This window comes from Sinohyriopsis cumingii, chromosome 16, assembly GCF_028554795.1.
Source record: "Sinohyriopsis cumingii isolate HCF-2022 chromosome 16, ASM2855479v2, whole genome shotgun sequence".
NCBI lineage: Eukaryota > Metazoa > Mollusca > Bivalvia > Unionida > Unionidae > Sinohyriopsis > Sinohyriopsis cumingii.
Genome location: NC_142976.1, coordinates 81,780,414 through 81,794,379, shown reverse-complemented (window position 1 = coordinate 81,794,379; position 13,966 = coordinate 81,780,414). Strand labels below are relative to the sequence as shown.

Here is a 13,966-nt window from a genome sequence, read left to right as displayed (position 1 = left end):
ACCCCTTCGAGTGCGTTATTTCACCATCGACACTTAACCAAAGTTCGCGAACTATACACTAATAGATTCAACAACCATTGTTCTCCTCACTGTTATGTTGACTTTCAACTATAGTTGAAAGTAAGTTGTCCATTTCAAATTAGTTTTTCACCGTATCTACAGGTATTTTCAGGGGCGACAAGGGGGTGGGGTGGGGTGGGGGCAACCGGTAATATATCAACGGGGCCCAGGCCGACCAGCACTTTTTAATTTTATAAAAGAAAATTAAGAACTAGGAGAGGCCGGGTATTTCTTACCCACAGGGCCCGTGATCGTTCTCTACGGCCCTGGGTATTTTGTCAAGGTGCAGGCTTTGTGCACATAAGCCTCAGCTACTTGACATTTGCCTAATGGAAATAATTTGTGACTGGGCACCACTGGATGCCGTCTATTTCGGTTTGATATGGTTTCATTATTGGTATACATAGATCCCATTGCTATACTATAAACACACATAATAAACATACCTCCATAACTATTAGACACAATGTTTAAATGTGTCTCTTTATCCCACCTGCCTGTATAAGAATGCGCCAGCTGGAGCACTTGTAAGTACATAATAATAGTACATAACTATGTTATGATAAGTCTCCACCCACTGTTATGATAGGGAGTTTTGTATCATTACCTCCTTCTCATTTCTTGCTATGAGAAGGAATTACTCATCAGTTAAGAAATGTCTCTGCCCATGGTTAAAGGGATAGAGAAGAAAGAATTCGGGCTCTCTTTGGCAGCATTTCTAATAGCAGAGTATTCTTTCATGTAAAATTTTGTATACAGGTAAACAACATGTAATTGGCAACCACAGAACACATTCCTTTTTGACAAAATGACTTTAGGGAAAAAACCTTGACCGTTGGAAAGAAAATTATATATTAACTGTGTGCATGTTTTTTTTTTAAAGTATTGTTTATGTACATGATTATTGATCTTAAATCCATAAAAACTAAATAAATAAATAGCTATTATTATTATTATTATTATTACACAATAATAATTCAATCTTGTAAAGCTCTTATATATATATATATATATATATATATATATATATATATATATATATATATATATATATATATATATATATATATTAGTTTGTTTTAGTGATATTAACAAACTTGTGTATATAAAGGCTATATTCTTCATTGAGAAGTATACTGCATTTTTGTTGCAGAGAAAACAGAGAAACTTATCTGTAATGGAAATAAATAAGTCAATACTCCTGTGTTCACTGGTTCTTCTTGATGTTGTTGCCAAGGAAACAAGAATCCAGGTAAATGACACTGAAGCTGAAAAGGACAACACCTGCATCCAACAAAGCAACTTGGGATGGGAGAGAACTGTTGTTGACTTTAAACATTTTAATCCTGACCAAGTCACTGACGAGAATAAAGATGAGGAAAATATGTATAGGTCTTTATTTGGTTTTGATCAGTTTGGTAGCTTTGACCTAAAGACAACTAACGCAGGCCAACCTAGCTATCCTGAGACAGACGACGCAGCCCAGCCTAGATATCCCGAGACCAATGACGCAGGCCAGCCTAGGTATCCCGAGGTGGAGGATGCAGTGTTACCCACATACGAATATCCATCACTGACAAGGAGAGATCCAGGCAAGGTACTTCACAATGTTTCATATATACGGGTGGATCTATAATTTGTTATTGGGTTGGGTACGGGGAATTAGTTTAAAACAAAGCCACATTTATCTGTTTTTCAATTAAAAGGTGCACTAATGTTGTTAAACAAACTCTCGATTGTGACTGAGACCTTTAATCTTTCTTAATCAGACCCGGCATGAATTATTTTTGCGAATAGTGGTCAGCTTTTAAAGTTTACTGATGTAAGCCAAAACATGTTTAAAGGTGAAATGGGGGTGGGAGATGGGGGCTATACGTGTCCCTTCCTTTACCCTATGTGCAGACGCCCTTGCCCTGCATGAATATTTGCTGAAGATAAACCAAACAGCTCATTCTCCACTAACAGGTGTGAACAGGCCAATATTCATTCGAAAACATTTAAGTCAAACTAGCACTGTAATCTCACTTTATATGGAAAAATCTATGTTTTACATATTTTTTAATGGCTTATTTCAATTTTGAGAGGCAAGACAACTAATAAGTTAATCTCATCCCTCTTCCTCAAATTAGCGGTTACGCACCCTCGTCCAGTGAGGATATCGTTCGAAATATGAGGTTTCAGGCCCATTTTGAGCATATATTTTGTTCAGTGTGGCCTTAATAAGTAAACTCGTTTCACTTATCTACATAAAAACTAAAACGCTTATATATCATTGTATTGTCTGTGCATCAAAGCTGATTATGTTGCTGTATTGCCTCTTGAAGTTTGCATGCATGTACATATTATATGGTTAATCATATTGAAAGCTTCCAAAAACTATCGTATTCAGTATCTTCTTTCTGATTATTTCTACTATTTTGAAGGAAGTGCAGACAAATATAGAGAAATAAAATTTAATAATATGACATTGTTAACGAACAAGAAAAAGAGGTCAAATACCCGCCGGAAAGGTGGTACGTAAAATATGTAAAATAACATCAAAAGAAAAAGCTACCTAAATGGAATAATACTCTGTTCAAATTATCCATCGTCCTGTTTGGAATACAATGTCCTTAAAAATCATCCAGTTCGTCGACGTTTTAGGATTTTCACAAAGAAGGAAAATAGTAGTGTAAGACCTTTACAAATCTTTAGCAATATGTACGACTTTGCCATAAATCGACCACGAGGGCAATATGTTGCAGAAAACCGATGTGATATCAACTGAATCACCGTAAAAACGAAATTGTTTTCTTTTGTGTATTTGAAAAGAAAAGCCAGTGATTCCCAATCTGTGCAAATTTTGCTAATTTTTAAATACGCATTAACTTGTTATTTTATGGGCAAATAGTGACAGGGTATTTTCCATATTCTTGTATGCAATTATCCTTACTTCATTTATGCAACATTTTCTTTTTCGATTTTGGACCGCTTTGAACTTATGCTACGTAAAACCATAAAAGAAACCCCTACATTTCACAAGAGATCCTCTTGAAAGGTAATTTGGGTAATTCTTCTTGTAATAACCCATCTGTTTGCAGTGTTGACCCAGATCTAGTATCGTATAATGCACTGGCAAAATTAGGGTTAGCACTGTTTTCTGTACATTATTTTGAACTATATACTCGTCAGCACATTCTATGAGGCAACATTAACTGTTAGGTCCACTGCACTAGGTTAGAGGTTACTGGGGAAAAACATTGTATTATTCACAATGATGTGTCCATTCAAATACATCAGACAAATTAGAAATACAAAATTCTGCAAGAATTTGAAGTGATTTTTCTTCAAAGAACAGTGTACAAGAATTTGCTGATGGGATTCTTTATGTTTGAGGCATATTTCTTAATTGTAAATACCTACTATAATACTGAACAAATAATTCAAAATTAAATATCATTTCAAAATTGTCACTCATTAGACATTGTTTTGCTATCCTTATGAGAAAGTAAATAACATTTGGACCAACTGTTCCAAAGATTATAGTTCTGTCAAATTTGTTATCTGCTCCGATTAATACATCCATTTATTTCTGTCTGTATTTCCTGCTCTCAACTACCATCAATCGGTAATTTAAATTATTTTCAAAATTACATGCTTATAATCTTAACAAATTGCACCTCTTTTAAAAGTAGTAATAGACCCTGAGTTTCAAACAAATCTACAGAATGAAATACAGAACGAAAAACATGCTAGGGATATTTTCTAATTTTATGTAAAATAATTTGCAATTATTTCAACCAGTCGACAGTCTAATAAAGAATAATACAGTTCTGGAATCCCCGCTCAAAGATTAATTTTATTGCTTCAGTTTACAAATAAATGGGTCGTGTGTTTTCACTAAAATTCTCTTACAAATATATGGGTCGTGTGTTTACACTAAAACTATCTTACAAATATATGGGTCGTGTGTTTACACTAAAATTATCTTGGAGAAATGCTGAAGAAACATTAGTAACAGCAGAGAGTTTCAAATATATGTATTTTTACTGCTGAAGGAAGTTTAGTACCTGATCCATGTCGATACCATTGAAATATCTGATACCTTGGTAAAACCTACATTATGCTAAAATTTAAAATTGGGATGGGACGTATTCAGAATTCAAGTTCGAGTCCCTACGAAAAATCCAAAATAGAAGGCGATGACGTATACTGAAGTCAGTATAGAGCTCATGTGTAAAGTCCTTTGTGAACTACATAAAACAATAGTCCAGTGTTTGAATTCCGAATAAAATTTTAATAAATGTCTTTGTCCAAGAATTTTGCATGAGCATATAATTTTGTATGAGCATTCAAATATTTCCAGGAAAAAGAATTTATCTTTTAGAATCCAAATTATTCGAATAAAATTAAAATGTAATTCCCTAACTGGTCCCAAACAAACGCTTTTTAGTGTAAAGAACAAGCCCCAACTAAGAGATCTCTCTCGAAGCATTACTTTTAAAACTAACTAATGCGCAATTTCGGAAAGCCCAGAATTGCGAAATGTAGGCTGTTAACATATAAAAGATCACGTAACCCCAGTATGCCTTGATAAAAACTAATCATTTTACTCAGAGAATAAAAAAACAATTGTTTTTCATCTCTCACTGATTTCTAAATCAAGGTCGGGAAGTAGGTCAGCTTTAGGTGTTTACAACTGAAGAGTCAAGGTGAAACTATTTTCTAAAAGTTCCTTTCTTAGTAAACAAAACTACATTATTTTGACATGTAATGAAACTAAAAATAAAACGATTTCAAAACTTACAAATAATTAAAGAACAACAACAACAATAATAATAACAATATACTGTAGTAAATTTAGAGTATGTGCACTTGGTTGTAGTGCCCCATTTTAAGCAGTTCTTAGATTTGTGTGATTACTTGTTTGATTATTGGAATTCGGCGCCATTGAAATATTCCTGGCCCGAACTAATGAGCTAATGAATAGGAGCAAACGTCACGGAGTGAAGTGTTAGTATGTTTCCATGATGTCCCGGTTTACTAATAGTGAATTCTGACCAAAACCGAATGAATGTCCCTGTCGTAAAATAGTACATATTAAAATCTAGTGGTATACATTGGTAGCGTGACTGCAAGGACGGTAGTTACGGTATTAAACCGGTAAATTACACAAGGGCAGAAATAAAATGGGACTTGACAGACACCGTTCATGTCGCCATGTGGGCGAATATGGTGCAGTTATATCGGCGAAATGTGCCTGGAAAGCATACATTGACTGGCCTAAGGTGGCGGAGTTAAAATAGTTCCCATTGTTAGGGAGTACTCATATATGTTCTAAGGCGTGAACGGTTTGTGGTACGGAAACATAATGAAGCCAAAAAACACAGATGTACGGTTGATAGATAGTTGGCAGTTTGGTTTATCTGTGGTCTTGCATTAATTAGAGGAAAATTTAGGTATAGAATGGACACGTCGGGCTTTCTGATTTATAACTGAGGTTGTATGGAAGTCTTTGGAAAGTCGGGGAAACTTATGACTTCTAGCGAGAATCGCGCCATGGTTTGACAACCGCTCGGTCAAGTAAATACCCGTGTGCGTGTAACAATACTTTATTCAAAAATTTAGGCTAGCGACCCATAGTACAAAATGCAGTACAAGGAAAGATAATTTGCGCCATGGTGTAAAGAAGTTAAAAGTGGTGTCCATTATGTGCATGCGTACACTATTTCCTATAAACGGCGCAAACTATTATAAAGACGTACTACCCCTAAGTATATTAATCACTGTTCGTTGAGCTGTCAGAGATTGTTTAAGACGAAAAACGGAATTGATACAGTAAGACAGATTTCTCATAATTGATATATTATTATGACTCATGAGGGATACAAATTTGTCTACAGAAGGATAGAGATAATAAACTTTATTAACGTACTTCTGTCTTAAATGGTCAAAAGCGGACAAACACAAACAAAATGGAATTCATCTTCTACCAAATAAACATTATTTTCCAGCATAATTTACAATACCTATTATTTTTCTCAATCCTGCTATGCTTGCCTGTCTCTATTTTAATCGTATTCGCTGAGCATTCTAAATTTAGCAAGTAATTTCCTAAGAAAAAACGATAATCCAAAGGTCAGGTATTTTCCTGACCAATGTCATTTTTATACATGCTATAATACACATTTATGTGAATTGTCAATATCACTTTGCCATTTTTTCGTGTCAAATCCTTAATTCTTTGCAAAAGTAGTGTGAAAAATTGTTTTTCGTCGCCAACTTCTTCATTCAGCCAAACATACCCAAAACCGAGCCCAGGTGGGACAGTTAGTTTCATTTATTCTTTTCAACATGAAATAACATTGGTGTGGGCAAATATATACATTTGAAGAACGCCACGATTTACCACAATGCACTACAATCTATACAATCTATAATACTCCACGTCAGTCTACCGCAATCTGCTATGCGAATACCGCAATCGATCACGATCTTATACAATCAAGCGTAAAATACCACACTCGATAAGTATATATGCCCATGTCCACTACACTTTACCACAATCCACTACAATCTACACAAGTGCATATGAAAATACCACAATCCATTACAATCGGCCATAACAATGCTACAATCAACTACAGCTGACCCTGAAAACAATATAATGTACAAAACATTTATATGTTAATAAGGAAGCAGACCAGCTGAAATCCCAACGGTCCGGTATAAAACCGTACGAATGGCCACCCTAATTGTATTTTATAGGTATACGATTGTAACTGACCCATTCAAAGTGCACAGTAATCCAAATATTATTTCAATAAAATAAAATGTGTGCAATCTCATTGTGTGTAGCGAAATTCATTTTCATTCAAATATACCAATTAATTACCATATTACTATTATTTATATTCCAGATAATAATTTCATAGTATATACATGTTTATATACACTGCATCACATAAATTATAATGAACTTATAATATTAGTCTTATTAGTATGAAACGTGAGCAAATATATACAAGAAATACAACACGAAAACGTACCAATAAAACGACCAATTCGCGTCTGATGTGTTTAATTCATGTATTAAAATAAACAGATAATACATGATAAAACACTAGTACTGCAGTCAGAATCGCTGCAACTAGTGATGACACGCTGAATGCGTAGAAGTTTCTGATTTATTTTCGCTACATTAAGCAGGATTCCCAGCTTTCCATTCTCTAAAGCTGACCTAAATCTGTAAATTAAATGTTTAAAATCAAGAAAAAATAATGAAAATCAGTAAAACTATGATTTGAATTGATATTTTATTCCTTCTCATTTTTAAATTATGAATAAATAATTCTCACAAGTTATCAGTTACTTCGCTTAAAGTTTAATTATTATGGCAAACGAACTTTAAATTAAATGAAACAAAGTGAACGATTGCACAAGTCATTATCATGGATGCATGCCGATTCTGACAGACATAATTAGTATATGCACGTGTATTCACTACGTGGCAGAAATTACCATTTCACAATTAACGTATTTCTTGAAATGTGTGTGTGTGTGTGTGTGTGTGCGTGTGTGTGTGTGGTTAGGATTTTTAACGTAGCTTTAAAAAATGTCACTCATATCGCTACGATGTCTGCAGTGTGGCAGTAAAATAGTGATGTCTAGAACTGAGGCATCATGCCACAGACATATAGCATGATGTCCCACCCAGTCACATTATCCTGAAACAATGATTATACACTTGCAATCCATCCACATCCAAATTAACTTTCGGCAACTTTTTAGTCTGAGCTGCGATTACATGACACTGTCAATATCATTAATTTCTCTACGTTAATTTCTGTGATTTTGCGAGGATGTTATTTTTCATCGAAAAGCTCACTGATCAATTTGTTTGCATTATGTCCCTCTGCATCTGCTTGTATGGAAGCACTGGCTTAACAAAAACACTAAGGAAATACCAGGAAGAACATATGTTACAAACCAGAAGAAATTTCTTAAATATAAAATGGCATTATGACTACAGACTGAGAGAGAGAGAGAGAGAGAGAGAGAGAGAGAGAGAGAGAGGGGGGTGGTGGTGGTGGTGGTGGCAGGCCCAGCATTATCCAATTTAATCTTTATGTACCCCCCCCCCCCCCGAGAAAGAGCGTTTTCTTTTAAACAACAACTAGCAACTCGAACAGATTTCAACATGAAATTTTAGGATGTTATTGCTAAGTTTCTTGTACTACCTTAGTAAATGTCTGAACCTCGTGTTGGGTCTTGCTTTAATCTGTGTACGTTTTGACTTGGGTACGTTTTGACATGAGTACGGGTTGATTTGGGTTAGGGAATTTGAGGTTGAAGTGCGTTTGGACTTCATTCCGATTGTTCTAGATTGTAATATGTTGTGTTACATTATGCGGAGCATTATAAAACGAATAATATACGTATCTGTAAATAATAATTTTGTTACTGGTATACTGTAGCCTTTACACGCTTGATAGTAGTAGATTTGGAAGATTGTTGTGGATCATGGTAGATTGTGATGGATTGTGGTATTTTCATAATTAATTGTGGCAGATTGTCGTGGATTGTCGGGTATTGTCATGGACTTGAGCATATATACTGGTCATTTTGTGTATTTTCACGCTTGATTATAGAATATGTGGTCAACTGAGTATTTTCACAATAGATTGTGGTAGATTGTATAGGAATGTGGTAGATGGTTGCGAATTGTGGTAGATTGTAGAGGATTGTGGTAGATGGTTGTAAATTGTGGTATATTGTGGTAAATCGTGTTGCCGATATTTAATTGCCTCACTAAGTGCCGATTTTCTCTCCTTCTTTCACTGTTTCACTGATTAATTTTCTTTGGTACCAAACAGTTGATTCTTGATATTATAAAATCATTATTTTGTCATTGCTATAATTTGCAAATTCTTTGCAGTCACCAACTCAAGATGATGTTATGCATGACTGCCTAGCTAGCTTGTCCAGCATGTTTCCCTTTGTGATGTCTTCCTTATCGTCACAGAAAAACCATGTCAGCTTTTCTTGCTTCTTAGCAACCCCATTTTCACAAAGAATAGTGCAAAATTACAGATTACTAGTCTGTTCGCAGTTCGTTGAATAGCTCTACTCTTTGTAGCGTATCTAATCACCATTACTCCTTTGCTTCTTTCTCAAAGATGATTTATGACCTTTTCATCAATTTCTTTCGAAGACTCATTCTTGTTTCTGTCATACACTCTGTATATCCATACACTGTTCACTCTAGATTATTGCTAACATCTTCCACGTTTCTGAAGATATATTTTTGTTTAATGTGCATAACCCTTTTATCATATCCAAAATTTCATGGCTTTACGTTTCCAGCATTTCCATATTCCTCCTTATCATATCGCTTTCAGCTTGCATTTAAAGCACTAACGTTTCTCATTTTCTCTACCTTGTTGTTGATCTGTTGTTATTTCTGGAAGATTCTGATGTATGGAGGTATGGTCAATGTTCAGCAAAATAAAACTCTAGTATGATCTCTTCAAGCAACCATTAAGGACAGTGTACATGCATACATCATACACATGCAAAACACGTGGATGCCTACAACATTAATACACTCCCAAAGTTGAATAAAAATGTACAGTTGAAAACAAATTATACCTTAATTACAGTAGTTTAGTATAGTCAACCGATCTTAACTTGGCACAACCACACAAGTAGGTTATTTAGTACCCAGGTAATTGTAGTAAACACTAAACCATTGTGGATCCTGCTTCCTTTAGTAACCTCGTACGACATGCAGGAGAGTGCATCGGGCCTAGGCTATATCATCGAGTACACAGTGTGGTAAGGAGATACATAAGACTCTAAAATAAATTCATGTAAATCGACAATTAGAAATCGATAATGTATCATACAGTGGGACAGATAGGAATACAAATTGTTCAACAAAACTATCTATAATAGCTGTAAACATATTGGTGTAGTCCTGCATTCATTTTGAACAGATGTCCTATTTTTTCATATTTTATATTCATGTAGTCCTGTATAGTTCATTTTAAGTATATGGTGTTCTTTTTAAAAGTTAAACTGTACTTGTGCTTTTTAGGTTGGTGACATCCAGGAAGTAGAGTATTCACCAGGAAAAGTCTTGAAGCTGATAACTCAAGCAGTACAGCCACCAATATTTGGTAACTTGACACTATAACTTTTCATTTGTACTGAACATCAATGTTTTGTACTTTCCCTTTCTTTTCTTCTACGTATGCACACGTGATTTTAGATAGAGTATAACACCATGTCAACTTAAGTTCAAATTCGTGATTTGAGCCAGAAATGTTAGGAGCAAGTGCCTCCCCCTCCAACTTCTCCGCATCCTCTCAGTCCGCAAGTCACCACTGCCTATGGTTGTTGATATTCATTCCTTTTCGTTTGTAAATGTTGTCCTAAATAGCCATGTTGGCTTATTTATGTTTGGTAGTTAGCATTATGTTAGGCACAGAGCCAAGTCATATTATAGGTTTGTAAATCCGGTACATTTTAATGTTATATCGAAGTGAGTTGTCTCCCTTACAAAAAATTATGAGTGATAGTTAGTTTGATAACCAATCTACAGTGTTGAGTGTACAATTTGTAATTCTGATGTATTCCGTCACTAAAAAGAAAGAAAAAGTATTTTTTTAAAATAAAAAACAACAACTTTTATTTCCTTTGAATACGTTTTGGGTTACAAAATTAAAGCTTCTTTTTTAAAAAAAAGTAAAAACCATCCGTGTAGAGGGCGTTTAGCTGTCATGGCAGTCTGCTGCGCCGGAATGTTTCGTCATGTCTATTAATTCTAAATTAGTATGTTGGCACGAGGTGGAGTTGGTATTTAATTATAATTATATGTCACAGAACATTAAATGTTGACCGCTTCCTTATGCCTTTAATTTACGCAGAATACACTGTCATGAAATTATAATGGTACCCTAGTAGCTACAGTCAGTATTGCACAAATTATCGTACCATTGAAATTGCTTGTGCAAACTTTCAGATCCTACCCTTGTTGTATGTAATGTAAAACTGAAGAACAATAACTAAAGTGTTATCTCCTAATTTTCAGAAATTCCGGAATTCTTGACCCCAGAGGAGTGCGATATTATTATCCAGCTAGCGAAGAACGTGGGACTTAAAAGGAGTAGGGTCTATGGAACTAATATTGATGAAGAGTTCAAGACCAAGAATATTGCTGATGTCTCCCGCGTCAGCGACCAGGCCGTGCTGAGAATGACAGAACTTGGAGTTTTGGGTGCATCTCTAATAAACAGGCAATTAAGCAGATGTTCTATACTCATGTACATAGCTGGAGGGTTGGGGATGACTTGGGAAAGGTGTGATTCGAATTCCACCCACAAACGTTTCTTCAGTTCACTGAATAACTGGGTTTACAGATCAAATACCTGCTGAGAAGTAAATCTAACATCTATAACCTAACTGTCACTCTATTAAACTATCGTCTATAAGCTTTCTTTAAGTTTGCAGGTGAGGCTCAAGGTCAGTTTTAGTATATGGAAACGATATAGCGTCAATGGAAAATACATTACCGATCTCTTTGTGTCTGTATAGCATCAAGACTTTTCAGGTCACCCTTGGCACATTTAGCGTCATGGGGAATATTGGGCCTGTATAGCGTCAAGGGAAAGTGGGGTTGTTGTATAGCGAGAATAGGAATGGAACAGGTGAAGTGACGTCGCAGTGCTGGAAATTGGTAACAATGTAGCAAGGGGCTCACCTCAATTGGGCGAAACACAGTGGCTGACCTGAATACTCTAGGGAGAGACAAATACAGGAGAGATAAAGACACAGACATAGACCTATATAACAAATACAACACGTCGACATAGATTGATATCGCTGGGCAAATGAGAACATATAATGAAAAACACCATGGGAACGTATAGGGACAAAGTGAATTTAACATGGGGAAATTTAACATGGGTGGGACTCTAGCGTGACAAGGGAAAGTTTAACATAGGTTGGGACTGTCTAGGGACAATGGGGAAATTGTATAGGGACTCTTTCTAGGGACAAGGATGGTAGAGGGCCAAACACAACAATGACAGAGACAGACATATACTAATACATGCCCGAGATTTATATATAAAGCATTACCTCGACCTGAAATTATGTTGGCTGTGTTAATAAATTTGCATAATTGTAATGATGCTATAAATAGCTATAACCAAGGAAAAAACCAACGCCAAAATGGATGTGACTACAAGTAATGTTAAAATGACGAAATGGTCTCAGAATTTAAAGAAGACTAAATATATCCCCGAACATTGGACTACATTGGTTTAGACTAAAATGGATAAACCTAGTAACTATTTATAGTCTCAACTTGTGCGACGATCGTGGATAAACACCCATGTATCTATTTATAGCTATAACCCGTTGAAATTCCTATGAAATCATACTATCTATTTATAGATACAACTTGTGGGAAATTCCTTTGGAAAACCCCACTATTTATATCCTCAGCTTGTGTGACGTTCCTGTTTAAGAGCCATAGTATCTATCTATAGCTACAACTTGTGGAAAACCCCAAGTCTATATAGATAGTCTAAAAATTTCCAGCTTCAATGACGTCAATGTACTGAACACTAGGGGAATAATGGCAACAGTAATGCAAGTTGCTGACCTGAAGGGAGTTTAATAGAGAAAAACAAAGATCAATTCATACACACACAAATATACGCGCGCACAAATACACACACACACACACACACACACACACACACACGGGAAGAGGTAAAAACAAACCCCTAATATACTATCCACACAGAAGGTAAGTGAAAAAAACCAATATCAACTATCCTCACAGACGTACTCGAAACATACAAATACACACACACCACACAGATGGAAGGAGAAAAAACCCAATATCTACTATAAAAATACCCCAATATTCTCTATCAAAAACCAAAATATTTACTCTCCATACAAACGTACACGCACGCATACAAGCACACAATCTATTATCCACACAGAAGGGAAAGGTAACCCCCCCCCTCCAATATCTACTATAAAAAATACCCCAATATTTGCTATAAAACCCCCCAATATCTACTATCCACACAAATGTACGCGCACGCATGCAAACACACACTCTGCTATTCGGAGAGAAGGGAAGGGTAAAAAATCCAATGTCTGCTATAAAAATACCCCAATATTTACTATAAATAAACCCAATATCTACTTTCCACAAAAACGTACACGACGAACCAAACGTACTCGAACGCATACAAACACACACTCTAATATCCACAAACACACTCAAATATACTCCTACAACGTACGTGCACACGCACACAAACCCCAAATATACTATCCACACACAGGAAGAAAAAACAAACACAAAAATACTATCCACACATATGTATGCGCGCACATACAAACATGCACTCTACTATCCACACACAAATCCAAATATAATATGCACACAACGGCCGCGCACGCATACAAGACCCAAATATAATACTATCCACACACGGGAAGAAGAAAAAAATAACCTAATACACTATCTACACAAACGTACGCGCACACATACATGCACACATTCTACTATCCACACAAACACACACTCTACCATCCACACAAACATACGAGCACGCACACAAGTCTTAAAAGGAATGTTTTACTTGCCCGAGTTACAACGCGTGATCAAAAATGACGACAAAGTGTACGACATTGAAAACATTCTCGAACGAAGAACCCGTAAAGTGGGAAAACGCAGTATTACAAAAGTCAAAGTGCGTTGGAATGGATATTCTCCCAGTTTTGATTCTTGGATCGACGCTTCGCAAGTCATTGACTATAAAAAGAAGTGACCAACGGATACCTGTGAACTTTATTACCTTTTGAACCACAGTTCGTACACTACTTCTTGGAATCC

The 13,966-nt window shown here is 35.7% G+C and overlaps 1 protein-coding gene across 1 annotated transcript in view; it reads left to right on the top strand.

Annotated features, from left to right (window-relative positions):
* The window catches only part of LOC149780894 (transmembrane prolyl 4-hydroxylase-like), a 140,514-nt gene that overhangs the window by 99,906 nt on the left and 26,642 nt on the right, over positions 1–13,966 (top strand). Inside the window, exons 2-4 of the mRNA XM_089936245.1 lie at positions 1,214–1,657; positions 10,139–10,220; positions 11,135–11,339. Coding sequence (XP_089792371.1) covers positions 1,238–1,657; positions 10,139–10,220; positions 11,135–11,339 — 707 coding nt within the window. The 5' untranslated portion in view covers positions 1,214–1,237. The remainder of the gene's footprint in view (positions 1–1,213; positions 1,658–10,138; positions 10,221–11,134; positions 11,340–13,966) is intronic.